The 14,254-nt window shown below is 40.5% G+C and overlaps 2 protein-coding genes across 2 annotated transcripts in view; both read left to right on the plus strand.

Moving 5' to 3' along the window:
- Positions 1-2,030, plus strand: part of cenpq (centromere protein Q) — a 33,195-nt gene extending 31,165 nt beyond the window's left edge. Inside the window, exon 9 of the mRNA XM_085773082.1 lies at positions 1,893-2,030. Within this exon, the coding sequence (XP_085629208.1) occupies positions 1,893-1,910 (18 nt within the window). The 3' untranslated portion in view covers positions 1,911-2,030. The remainder of the gene's footprint in view (positions 1-1,892) is intronic.
- On the plus strand, positions 1,909-10,324 carry LOC146989493 (ephrin-B2a-like). Its single transcript, XM_085773080.1, has 5 exons — positions 1,909-2,034; positions 2,841-3,121; positions 4,925-5,017; positions 8,795-8,887; positions 9,921-10,324. The coding sequence occupies exons 1-5, from the start codon at positions 1,910-1,912 to the stop codon at positions 10,322-10,324; spliced, it is 996 nt and encodes a 331-aa protein (XP_085629206.1). The 5' UTR covers position 1,909.
- Positions 10,325-14,254: the final 3,930 nt, after the last annotated feature.

The following is a 14,254-nucleotide window of genomic DNA, read 5'->3' on the forward strand; positions in this document are numbered from 1 at the left end:
GTGTGTTTGACTTTTTTGATTTGTAATTGCACCTAATTACAGATAAAGATGGAAAAGGTGCTGAATAATGAACAAAACATGGTTCAACCAGCGTAAAAAATTTACATTTTACATTATTTTGTGGTTAGATTCACTGTGTTTTCTTTGCGTTGCCTTTTGTGGGTTAGTTGTACTGTATTTGTGTCATGCCTTGAATCTTCCCTGTACATTTATGTTGGCAGCTGGACATAAAATAAAATAAAAATCAGTGCTAAACATATTTGATTTGTGTTTCTGAACTTTGTCTCAGTAGAACCAAAAAGTTGGACTTGTATATATTTTTGTGTTTTACATCAGAAAGTCAAACATCTCTGGATCTGTTTTCTGTGTCAACAAATACTCGAGGTTTAAATGAATTATAAATATGAAAGATGTTGGCAGCACTTTGAACAGACACAAACACATATATATATATATAAAAAAAAGCCAGCCCGTTCCAGACAGAGAGGCAGACACGTCTGTGCAGTTCAGCCGTCATTTGTGCTGCTTTAGTCTTGTGACAGAAGCCCTCTGTAATCTTTTAAACCACTTTGACATTAGTTCAGATTCCCTGAAAATGAGGCGGATTACAGCCTCGGCTCCTTAAATACAGAATATACAGGATTTTAAAGAAAATCCCAACTCATTACAAAGATTTTAAACGTATTGATCCACATCATCATAAAAAATCATTATAACCAAACAAATTCAGGATGAGGTGAACTCGGCTTCTTATTTATTTTTTTTTACCTGAGGAATTTGCACAATTTTTTTTTTGCAGTAGATGGTCATCGCTCTGTCCTCCTCTCATTAAAGTGTGTGTGTGTGTGTGTGTGTGTGTGTGTGTGTGTGTATGTGTGTAGTGAGTTCAGTTAAGGTGATTGGTGAGTCACCACTTTCACTCTACTTTCTGTTTGTCACCATGAATTTTTCCAACAACAGGGGAGACCACAGAAAGCTTGATTAATCAAATCTGTACTTTCTAGTCCTGAATCCCCCCCCATGTGGTTAGTTGAGTTGCATGGGGATAAGTGTGTGTGTGTGTGTGTGTGTGTGTGTGTTCAGTGTCCAAACATTGCACATCAAGTCCAAAAAGAATGAATAACAGTAATGTTGTAACTGAAGGTTAAATTAGTCATCATGTTGATGGAAAAAATCAGTCTGTGAACAAATCACGGTTTACAAAAGAAATCACAAAAAAAACCCTTTTATTTCTAAAACCTACAATCATAAATGTGCCTTAGATGACACATTGTTCATCTTTAAACCCTAAAATGTAGAAAATGCTTCCCCTAAATACAAATAAATGTGTACCGGTAGCTATAGTTTATGATAAATAATTCACTCATTGATGTGGATATGTGGATATAAGGACAAATTAAACCATAAATTAAGATTTATTACACGTTTTTCAGATTTTATAGATATTTTGGGCGTAATCTTTTTTTTTTTGATCAAGTTTTTTTTCACAGTCTGGTCTGAGTTAATGTAAATGTATGTACATAAGAGAGGGTGGGGAGGGGAGGGGGGTTGCTCTGGTCTCCTCTCTACGCATGAGCCTGTGTATGGGCGGACCGGTCAGTCAGCTGATGACTAAATACTCCAACACACAATCTCTGTCCTCAATACACGGATTTCGTCACACGAATGGTTTGGTTTTTGCAGCCAATTACGCACAATGTGGAAGATTTCATCCAACTGCGGGAGGAACTGGAAGAGCGGCAACTTGGTGGTGGGATCTCACTCAGGGATGTGTCGTACTGTGCGCGCACCTGGGGCCACAGGAGGAGACATGCACGGGCAACAGATTTTAGCCCGTTTTTTTCGCTCTGTTTTATGATAGACCGAACCGCCGTCGTGTGTTTTTTATTTAGTTACCTGCCGGACGGTGATGGGGAGACGCGCATGGAGCTGCGGCGCCGTGATCCTGCTGCTGCTGCTGCTGCTGCTGGCCGTCATCTGCTGCTGTCGAGCCGCCACTCTGGACTCCATCCACTGGACCAGCTCCAATGCAAAGTAGGTTTGGTTTGGTTGGTTGGTTGGTTGGATGCATCTGTTTTCACACTGGGATGGATGGCTGCAACTTTCTGCAGCTGCTTTGTGCATGTGGCGTGACTCATGACCCAACTCATTAGTTAATTGGAGGTGCAACAAGAGGAGAAGCTGCAGTGTTTATAGGTCAATTAGCACCGAAATGAGCTAATGACTGTTTTGATTTGTGATTAATTGTTTTAATCTATGAAGCCAAACTGATGCTGTTCTCGGTCTCTTCTGCAGGGACTTTCTCCTTTTCTCTGTTCTGTGTCATTTAAATGGTTGTGATTTATTTCTCCCCCATTAACTGATTATTTCTCTATCTATTGAATGTTAGAAAATGTGGAAAATCAGATGCATCAAGCTCAGGGTCCATGTGCAACAGTCAAATATATTCTGTCACATTAAGACAAAGGACACAGGCAGTGAGAAGCTGAAAGAGGAGATTTTTAAAAATGTTTTTTTATTTTTATGTTGCTTGCTTGAAAACTGACTCAGTGATCAGAAGAGCTGCAGATTAATTTTTGTGTTGATCTGCTAAACTGATTGATGACTAACCTTTACAGCTTTAAAAAATGTAATATCATTGTCCTCAGACAATAAAAAGCAATCTGAAAACATCCGCAACCTTTTTCTTTCAATGTTTTTTATTTTATTTTTTTGTAATTCCTTGGCTTTGAAAACTAAAAGATCTCATTGAAAACTTTATAACTTTTTCTCTTTTGTGTTGCACGCAGACAATCATGTCTCATCATATTGTCCTCTCCTGCGTCCCACTCTCTCTGCAGGTTTACTCCAGGTCAGGGTCTGGTCCTGTATCCTCAGATAGGGGACAAGATGGACATCGTGTGTCCCCGGGCGGACGCTTCCTCGGGGAGCGAGGAGTTCTACAGAGTCTACCTGGTCTCCAGGAGTCAGATCGAGAGCTGCACCATCGACAAGACGGACACGCCGCTGCTCAACTGTGACAAGCCTCACCGCGACGTCAAGTTCACCTTCAAGTTTCAGGAGTTCAGCCCCAACCTGTGGGGCCTGGAGTTCCTCAAGGGGAGGGACTATTACATCACCTGTGAGTCAGAATACACTGCAAAAACTCAAAAACCTTTCCAAGAATATACAGGATGTCTTATTTCTTGTCAAAAATGTCTCATTTCTGGTCAAAACTAATCTCTTTCCACTTAAAGTAAGACTCATCACCTAAAAATCAACTTGTTTTTAGATAATTTTCACTTGAAATAAGAAGAAAAATCTGCCAGTGAAAGCAAGTTTTTGTGCTTGTAATAAGAAAGAAAAACTTGCCCCACTATCAGATTATTTCAAGTGAAAATATGCTTGAAAGAAGTAAAAAGAAAAGTGTCTAAAAACAAGCTACTTGTTACAGTAATGTGATGAGTCTTATTTTAGGTAGAATGAGATTTGTTTTGACTAGAAATGACATTTTGACTAGAAATAAGATAAATATTCTTGCTAAGATTTTGAGTTTTTGCAGTGATAGATAATAATCCATCACCTGTGTCTTTGTCTCGCTGAGCATAATGCAACATGGAGCTGCTGGTTGCCACAGGTGGAGTGCATGGAGCATTAGATGAACCAGTGCAAGCAACTGTTTCTTTTTCCCCCAAGAGGGAGAATAAGAAGAAGAGGAGGAGGAGGAGGAGGAGGAGGCCGTCATCTCTTTGGCTCCCTCTCAATTTGTCAGTTTGCGTGAGAATCAAAAAATGTGGCCTCGTTATTGGACCGCTGTCGGTTAAACCAGCATCTTAGTGGCAAGTGATGCATGAGATAGAGAGCAAGTCTGACCATGTAGCCTCATCCACCTCGCCACGCTCTGACAGCACACACTTCGCTCTGCAAAGGCCAGTGTGATTCCAAGGGCTTACATGCCCCAAATCACACAAGGCTTTTACAGCATCAGGCAGATTTGATGGGAGCTTTCATGGCAACGTGGCTTGTTGCCTGTGAGATGTTGTTATCTGACCTAAATGCTGCTAACAAGTCTATGTGTGTGCGTGTATGTGAGTGTATGTGAGTATATGTGAGTGTGTGTGGATGGGGGAGTGACAGGGGTGAACTAGAGTTCTTGGTGTGCGTGCATGTGTGTGTGTGTGTGTGTGTTTGTGTATTTGAGTTCCTGCTGGTTATTTCTTTTTAAAAGTCAGGTTATTAAATCTATTTATTTGTGTTAATGTCACTGAGTTTGCGAACCACCTCGGGCTGAAATTAAAAGTTGATTCATCGATTAGTCAGTTCGGCAAAAACAAGATTAAATTCAGCTGCCAGTTTTAGTTTTAGCAGCATAAACCGTTTGTACAGGTTATGATGTTACATTATTATTGAGAGCTGATGGTTGTGTTTCCATCTTCCAGTTTGTGCAGCTGTTGGACTGTATCAGTCAAAAACAAAACAGCTGGACTGTTATATTGGATTGCCTCATGTTTATTGATAACCAATTAATCATGTTAGTTACATATAATTGCAAACATGCAACATCGTAAACACGAGTCCTCTAAGAGGACGTTGTTTATCTTGTGTGATATTAAACTAAATATCTTCGGGTTTTGTGCAAAACATGAAGATGATGAGAAGCTGCTGCAACCTCGGTTATTTGCATCTTTTGTTTTAATGTGTAATTATCAACATGTTTATATGTAACATCATAATTTGTGCCTTTTGTGTTTGCATCTTCATGTTGCATAAGTGATGCAACATGTGGCAACTGAGACTTTCTGCAAAGAAATCATAATGAAACTATGTGCTGCTTCATAATCTTGTGTTTGCATGATTGCGTGAAATATAAACTTAATGTTTGCCTCCTCTCTGTGTGTCTATGTGTGTGTCTATGTGTGTGTGTGTGTGTGTGTGTGTGTGCCAGCCACTTCTACAGGAGCTCTGCAGGGGCTGGATAACACCAATGGGGGTGTGTGTAGGACTAAATCCATGAAGCTGGTGCTGAGAGTCGGCCAAAGTGAGTAATTTGTGTTTGTGTGTGTGTGTGTGTGTGCAGCTGCCTGACAACAGTTTGACAATTGTTTGATTGTGGTTATTATTGTATGTTTGAGTCAATAATATCAGCTCCTCTGTGGAGCCAGTAAGTGGTCAGATAATCTCCATCATCCATTCAGTCTCTTGTGGAGAGATTGTCATCGCGAATTATCTCCAATCCTAATTCAAACCTCTGGCAGCTTAAGGCCATCAGTATTATCTGGCATGCCATCGTTTGGACTGGTTATTACAGTCAATAATCTCTTTTCCCTTCTTTTTTTTGTATTAACATCAGAATAAACAGTGGTCCTTCTTTATTATTATTATCATTTTGTGCTCTTATCACATACATTGAAATTTAATAAAGCAGATTCTGATCATATTCGCTGCTATCAGATTAAATGTCCTGAGGATAAATCGCTCTAAAATACAATATTCACAGAGAAACATATTGAGATGTTGCATATATTATCCCACATTCACAAACAAATAAGCATTTATAATGTGCACGTTTATACATTGATGTTTTATGGAGCTGCACAGGATTGGAGAAATCGACAGATGCTGCACGTCTCTGTTTTAAAAGCTCAATGTGTTAACGACTCAAAATGCTATTTTCTGACCTCAGAAATGTGAAATATTATTCTTATAAATTATTCAAAGGGTTGAGATGAAAAAATCAGCATTTTGTGTGTTTCTCAAATGATCATAACTGGAAATGTGGGGGCTGTTTTTCTGCTGTGTTTACAAACACTGCCGCTGTAAACAGCAACAGCAAACATTAATAAGTCAGATTCGGTTGTGATCTCTCGTTAACGTCTCCGCGTATTCAAAGTCCTGTCAAATCAGCCGCTGATGCTTCCCGTCCTGTGTTTCGGCGTCGGCACGGTGACGTGTCCGCTCTGCTCGCATTGTGCCTTCAGATCTGAAAATATAATCATGTTGTCATCAGTGAGTGGATGTTAAGGCAGAGAAAGTAACTGCATTTAAACTGACAGGGATGTTGTTTACTATGTGTTGTCTTCATGAATCTATGAATGAAATGAATATATAAAAAAATATCCTAATTTAGATTTTTGGTTTAGTTTTCTCAAAGGCCACAGTCCGGGTGTGTTGCACACTACATTTTTTTGGAGGAAGCTACCTCCATGTTTTCTTCTGTGTTACTTAAAAACATGCTGCAGTGATTCAGTGTTGCATTTAAAGCTTCAAAAACTGCGGTGGAAATGTATTCAGACCCTTTATTAGAATAAAAGTGTCACTGCAGCGATATGAAAATACAACAAGTCCTGCATGAGGTGTACAACTAGTGGTGTAGACTAATTATTTGAAGTGGATAAACTGAAATCTTTATCCCTAACCCCCTTCTGATTTATTTATTTATGTATTTAAGGATCCCCATTAGCTGATGCCAGTGGCACAAGCTAGTCTGGTCTGAAGAACCTTACATCGAAAAGAGAAAAACAGATCATATTTTCAATATCACATCAGTCAAATAGACATCTTAATACGTCATGTTTGCAGTAATACTAACAGCAGCACATTGGTGCTGTGAAATCATACATTTTTACATTTGATTGCATTTAAACAAGTTGGTAGTCTTAATATCAGTCATTCATTTTACATGAACAAAACAGACAGGAACAAAACAGGGATAAGATATAATACTTGCCAGACTGGATTATTGCTCAGCTGTTAAATAGTTCATTCTTAGATGGTATTTGAATGAGGACGTTATTCCAAAGCTTGATGGCACGAAAGATAACTGTCCTTTTCAAAGCGTTAGATTTTGGGCATGGTAATCTAGTGGTTCCAATTCATAACGATCTTCATTTAAAAGATCTGATAAATCCTTAGATCAATCTGTTAAAGGGACAACGAGGAGTTTTGGAAAAGCGAAGCGTTTTCACACTACATTTATGAGCCTCCGCACCGTGAAATTCTTTGACCGGCGCAAGACAGACTCATGTTTTCATTCATCAACAATTAAAGTCAGAGGTTGGAAGACGATCACATACCGTCGTAGTTCCCACCATAAACGGAGATTCGGCGGCGTTATTCTCATGACTCGCCACGAAACCGAAAGTAAAGACACGCTGGTCGACTCGCCCAGCATTTCCACCACCACTAATAATAACAAAATAACCATAGAGACAAAACCATAGATTTATCGAAAATGGGCCCATTAACAAGTGGTAACGTAGATTCATGCACATTAATGTGAGACTTTTTTTATAACCAAATAGAAACACCTCGTTGTCCCTTTAATGTATGTCATTTCTTGTTTCCTCTGTTACATCTGCGTGATCGCAATTACCACCCACAACTGAAGAGTTGCACTGTTTACATCTGTAGTGGGGCATATTAAATAAATGTGCATTAATGTAACTGCTTTTGGGTAAACTCTTTATGTAAACATTGATCTTTTTGATAATGCACCAGGTTAGAGAGTTTCATCTTTCTTAGTTCTGTGAATATCTCTTTCATAACCGAGCAAAATTGGTATTAAAACTGAAATGTCTCTAAATGAATCAATATCGAATCGGATCGGAAATCGAATTGAATCGGGACCATGTGAATCGAAATCGAATTGATTCAGTAAATCAGTAGCAATACCCAGCCCTACTCTTCATACCTCCATCACATAGACTAGACTATAGTTAGATAGTTTTGTTGTAGTGGATATACTGAAGTATTAATGCAACCTGTGTATCACATGACAACATCACTGTGTCCAACCTCAGTAAAAGTATTTGATTCTGCTGACGCCAACAATAAGTACGCAGCAGTTTACTGTCGTCATCAGAGATAACTCCTTTATGTTCAGTTAAATCCAAAGGGTCACAGCATAAATCTGATGAGATGATTCATGGAGATAGGAGGAAAAAAAACAAAGTTATGATTTACAAAGTAGTTTTTACTCCAAGAACTTTTGCTGATAACATTTTGTCTTTAGTTTTATTTTGTTTAGTTTTGTGATGATTGAATAATTTACCTGTTGAACTTCTCATGAATGAAACATAATGTGGAGTTGAGAAAGGAAAGGAAATCACTGACGTCTCATAGATGTTTTTAAATGGTTGGAAAACCACTGGTTTGATTTTTAACATGTTTTTCTTAATGTGAAATATGTGGTGAAGTAAAAAGTAGATTATTTCCCCCTGTAATGCTGTAGTTTAAACATCAGTTGAATAAATGTCTTTAGTCAAAGCAGAGGAATCCTCCACTTTCCATTGAACAGTTCATTCACATCCTATGAGCCATAAATGTAATAAAGAACTTCACATTATTCAAGTGACCCTTATTTATCTATATTTAAATGTTATCTCCCACAGTTTCCACATTAGTAAGGCACATGTAGATAAACCTGTAGGTGTGGGAAGTGACAGCAGCATTAGTCGTTTTTACAATCTGGAAAAACATGGTGTGTCCCAGTCGTGACTCTAACACATGTGTGTCTACCGTTTAAAAAAACGTTTTCCCCGACTTCTCCTGTGATGTGTTTTTTTACCTGAATGACTCTAATGATCAGTCCAGAGACAAACGCTGCTCTCGCTCTGATTCTGAGGGGCCGACACGGACACGCATCATTAGACAAACAGGAACATCGTGTCATGACAAAACCACCGTGAAGATGGAGAGATAAAAATGAAAATGAGGAGACAGGAAGAAGGGATGGGGGGTTGGGGGGTTGGGGGGTGGAGGGTGGTCCCAGCAGTGCAGTATGTTGTGATTTCAACTGTCCTTCTTTATCTTCCAGGTTCTTCAGATCCACCTACAACTCTGCAGGAATCGCCCACCAGGTTCCCTCCGAAACGACCAAAGTCCAAGGACTCGTCTGGGAAAGACAACGGTACGAAACGGAGAAGTCAAAAGTTTTTATTAAACTTTTTATTTTTGCACAGATGTGTGAACTGCAAAACCTATTCTCAAAGAAAACGGGTGATTATACAGTATAATAAACTGTTTTTTGGTTTTTGTTCATGTAACCATTAAAAACAACAAATAAAACCAATAGTAACTATTCATTATTAATATGAACTGGATTTGAAGACCAAATATTTTTATAAAGGAATCAGGATTTTTAGTTTTTTTTTAAGCAGTTTTCCTTTAAACAGGAATAAATGTTGAATTAATGTTTATTCGGACTCAAGGCTTTGTTGCATTAGTGTGTGAGGGTTCAAGACAAGTTCCCAGTGTAATGACAGAGTTTGTGCAGTGATGCTGCTCATTGATGTTTCTTTGTTTGGTGGCACAGAAGCAGAAGAAACATTATCTTGCTTTGGCTGCTCTGACGAGGGTCAATTCTTCTCTGATGCTTTTTTGTTTGCTCCTCTTTGTAATTTGAGGAAAACTCACAAAATGCACAAAAACACGTTTAAAGTTTAAAGTTTAAATCTTAAAAAGAAAAGAGCGATGTGTCTAAATTTCTGATCTGCTCCAAGAAAGTGATGAAATATTTTCTCCTTCCTCCTTCTGCATCTAATGAATCAACAAACAGACTCATTTCTTTTAGAATGAAAAACAGCATCAACACAGGGATCAAAAAGCATTTCCTTTATTTTATTTTTAATTTTTTGGGGGGGTGGGGATTTATTAATACCTCCGTCCATATTTCACTTTATATACAAAGCTCCAGTGTGGTGGTTCAGTGTGAGGGGAAGGCAACCAGGCTGTTTATCAGTGTGACACTACAGATTAGAGCGTGTTCTCCAGTGTCCAACTGTGACAGAGGTTTTTCATGTTTACACACGCTGATGGGGCCTGAACCGGGGCAGAAACCGAGCGAAACTGTTTTTAAATCTCTGCATCACATGTCCTTGTTTACTCTTTCATCTCACTCATTCCTTTCTTTTTCTTTTCCCTCTCCCTCTCCTCAGCCTCAGAATCAGAAACCGGACCAACAACCCCCGGTGGCTCAGACTCGGGCCTGTTCGTGTGGGTTTTCTCCGGCTGTGTGGTCCTCGTCCTGGTCGTCGTGGTTACCCTGGTGCTGCTGCTGTGGAGGTACCGTCGCCGCCGCTGCGTCGCCGAGGACCAGAACCGCTCGGCCTCCGTGTCCCTCAGCACCCTGGCCGTGCCGAAGCGAGACAGCATCAGCAGCGGCGGCGGCGGCGGCGGCGACAACAACGGCTCGGACCGCGGCGACGTGGTCTTCCCGCTGCGGCCGTCCGACAGCATGGTGTGTCGCCACTACGAGCGCGTCAGCACCGGCGACTACGGGCCGCCGGTCTACATCGTGCAGGAGCTCACGTCCCAGACTCCCACCAACCTCTACTACAAAGTCTAGTGTTTTTGCTGATTGCATTGTTGAATGATCACACTGCAGTTACACAACATGCAAGACATGCGGGGAGTCACACTGGACCATGTGCACGCAAAACTGTTGGACAACTTTGTTTTCTTAGTGAAGAAGAGACAATCAGAGAGAGAGAATTGTGTAGTTGTGTCCAGTTATTTTTATGTGTTGAGCAAACGCAACGTACGTAGCTTTTGTTTCTATTTAACCAAGACATCAGTTGTTTGTCTTCGGATGTACAGTATATGTGTATTTAATTTAATTTATTGATAAGCTGGGGGATAAAGGTTGATATTAAGGCTCTAATGCAGGACAGGGCTCCAGACTAACTTTTTTTCTTTTTTACTAGGAGCACATTTGCCCCCTAACTGAAAGATTTAAGGAGCACAAGGCAGAAAATTTTAGGGGCGCACACTGTAAATCTCCTTTTCATTCATGATCCTCACACACACCTGGAATGACAGATGCCGGATTCTTTGAGTCTCTCCCCTTCAACGTTTCACCAGTGTTAAAGAAAACTATTTACTGGTTACACATGTGCCAGTAGATGAAAACATCACTTGCACTGTCTTAAAGGGATAGTTCAACATTTTGGCAAATTGGTCCATTGCCATAATCCCTATAGTCATAGCAGTAGGTTTGTTACCTTTAATTGTCGGTGCAAGCTATTTTTAGAGCGGCGGAGCAGAGCCATGAGCTGCTCAGAGCTACACTACGGAGGCTCATGGGATTTCTTGGTTTCCCTCATCAAACTCATCAAATACACAATCCAACAACTCCACAACGCTCTGGTGGACAAGTTGTGACCTGCACATTCACCACACTATGAGATAATAACACAACGTTACCACACAGAGTTGTTTTAAAGGGAAATTCATGCAAAACCGCTGATGTGCATTTCCATTGGGGGCAGTTTTTCAGCAAGCAGTCTCTGTATCGTGGTGAATGTGCAGGTCACAACTTGTCCACCAGAGCGTTGTGGAGTTGTTGGATTGTGTATTTGATGAGTTTGATGAGGGAAACCAAGAAATCCTCTGAGCCTCCGTAGCGTAGCTCTGAGCAGCTCACGGCTCTGCTCCGCCGTTCTAAAAATAGCTTGCACCGACAATTAAAGGTAACAAACTTACTCCTAAAACTATAGGGATTATGGCAATGGGCCAGTTTGCCAAAATGTTGAACTATCCCTTTAAATTTTAGGGGCTAAACGCCTCCATTTAGGGGCGGTCTGGAGCCCTGCTCTAATGCACTACATAGACTCACTCACATCACATTTGAGATTGATTTCGATGCAGATTTTTCATACCTGACGTGTGTAAACTTCTGTTTCGCTGAAATGAAAATCATTGATTTTGTGGCGTTTATTAAAAGTGAAACAATTTCAAGGGATTTTGTGCTGTATAATTTCTTTACATTTTTTTTTGAATAGACAGCACTTTCAGTCCGAGGTTTATAGGTGGCAAAAAGGAAATCTTCTTTTGAATTTTGCTGATGACTCAACACAGGAAAGGCTTTTGGGTTTTGTTATAAGTGAAAAACTTTGTCTCTGTTCCTCTTCTCTGCCCCTAAACCAACAGGGACAAAAAGTAAAAGTGACAGACGCTGAGAATGAACAGAAACACGGTGGAGAAATGAAAGTTTGAGTCAGAATTAATGTTAATAAATCACAGCACACTGCCTCAGTTTTCCTTGTGGACAAAAAAAAATGAGCGAGCAGCACATGATGACTTAAAGCAGTAAGTTACATCAGCCACACTATTTGCATACGGCCGTTGTTAACACCATCGTGGTCTTAAATCAGCACTTGGAGCCACTCGAAAAGACTTTCAGACATTTCAGCTGCCGGGTTGATTTGATGTGGAACTATTTTAAGACTATTGAAAGAAAAAAAAAAACATTTTCTGAATGATTTTTGGAGGTTGAAGGCATAAAATTAGGTCCAGCCCAGGGGAGCATGTCTCTTCATTACACTTCTAATGGTGCTCCTGGGATAGTGACTGTCTGTCTGCAGCTCAGAGCGCCATGATGAGTTTCTCACCCTGTCTTATTAGGTTGAGAGGACAAAAAGAAAAATGACATGAGGCAAAATACAGTTGGATAATGTTTAGTAGAAAACGGTAATTGTTGGATTGGATGTGTTGTAATCTCTCTGTGAATAGGAGTCTTTATTGTTTTATAATCTTTGCACAAATTGAGCTATATTCTCTGAAAAATGTACTTGAATTGACCTGAAAGTTGAATTTCTCTCTGGGCTGTAGCTCCATCTTTGAAATGATCTGTCTATAAAAGCCATGAAATTATCTGTGAACGTATAGCCTACAAAGGGGAAAAAAAAGTATTTAAATATATAAAAAACACACACACACACACACACTTATACATTTAATTGTCTCACATAGTCTCTCCTGTGGCGCTGTGCACGGCATCCATGGATGAACATGTTTCATGCTCCTTCGGCCACATCATGCAACACATTTTCAACCTGTCAGCTTCCATGAGCTTCCTCTCCGCCAGGGACACTGTTGCCTCTGAATGAAAGAGGAGGAGGAGGAGGAGGAGGAGGAGGAGGAGGGAGGATCTTCAGGACATGTGCTCTCTGTGTGTGTGTGTGTGTGTGTGTGTGTGTGTGTGTGTGCAGCAAACTACTCAGCTACAATTAAACACAACAGATAAATAAACAATTTGACTAATTTTTCGCTGTACAACTTTTGAGAGAATTAGGTTACACTCTTCTTCACCGTGAACCACTTTTCATTTTTCCTCTTTGGCCCGTAGCCCCGATGCAGACGGAGCTGCTGCAGAATAGATGACAGGTGTGGGCGGCCTCATTCTTATCCTGCAGCAAAAAACGCAATTTACCCTCTGGCGAGAGATGTATTTAAAATATCTGAAGGAGAGTTAATAGAAAATGTGCCAAGGATAACTTCATTACTCCTCTATAATTGACTTTGTTAATAGACTTGATGTCTTCTTGGCCAATCTCAGTGTTTTCATTGGGGAAACATAGATCCTGACAATACAATGAGCTATTACTCTAATAAACCAAACTGCATTTGATTCATTGAAAGTCAATTTTCCATCCCTTGGATTACTTCTGTGCAGCTCAGCACTGTAAAAAACAAAAAACAAAAACAATATAACACAAATTTGCTTGTAACTGTGCAGCAGCAGCAGCACGGCGGTGGTGGCGGAGGAGTGTGTTCGTTGTCCGTGTCTTTCCCACCCCCTCGCTCGGGACCGGTCCCTTTTTTTGCTCTTGTGAGATGTTTTTGTCCCATGTGAAGCTTCACAGCTGAATGGGCTGCGGTCGGGCGAGGTGAGTTCAGTTGACCCCGGGGTCACGCGCAGACAATGGCGCCCGGGGCTTCTATAGGAAGAACAAAACAAGAGACCCCCAGGCTCATGGCCCCTGTGGGTGGGAGGGGCTTGGACTGGGGGGTAGGCCATTTTAAAAAAGAAAAAAAGAGGGGCAGAAGTGGTGCTGCATGCAGGAGAAGAAGGGGATGTTTTGGATCTCAGGTATGGGATTGGATATCATCGGTGCTGCATGGTTTTAAGTTGTGCACTTTACCTGGGGAGGGTTTATTTTTCCTCTGCTCGAAGAAACAATAATGATTTTTTAATCAAGTGCATAACATTTCTCTTTATTTCCCTCACAAATTATCTAAACTATCACATGAAACATGACCTAAAATGCTCCTGCAACTTGATATACCTGCTCTGGTAAATCTGTAACAGTTATTTGTGCAGAGAACAAGCACATGGAGGGTTTTAAAGGGGGAGGTGGGAGGTGGAGTGAGGTTTTTTTTTTTTTTTTTTTTTGGGAGGGGTGGGGGGTTAATAAGGAGAGGCATAAGCTTTTATCTGACCCCATGGGACAATGTGAAGTCTACAAACCTCCCTGTGTCCACCCACCTCCCCCAC

The sequence above is a fragment of the Trachurus japonicus genome, chromosome 3 (genome assembly GCF_045865225.1).
Source record: "Trachurus japonicus isolate A0001 chromosome 3, Traja_1.0".
Taxonomy (NCBI): domain Eukaryota; kingdom Metazoa; phylum Chordata; class Actinopteri; order Carangiformes; family Carangidae; genus Trachurus; species Trachurus japonicus.

Excerpts from the sequence above, each read along its gene's own strand:
- LOC146989493 (XM_085773080.1), top strand. The coding sequence starts at position 1,910 with ATGGGGAGACGCGCATGGAGCTGCGGCGCCGTGATCCTGCTGCTGCTG. Across the intron at positions 3,122-4,924 it reads GAGGGACTATTACATCACCT|CCACTTCTACAGGAGCTCTG; the intron begins GTGAGTCAGAAT and ends TGTGTGTGCCAG. Across the intron at positions 8,888-9,920 it reads CTCGTCTGGGAAAGACAACG|AATCAGAAACCGGACCAACA; the intron begins GTACGAAACGGA and ends CCTCAGCCTCAG.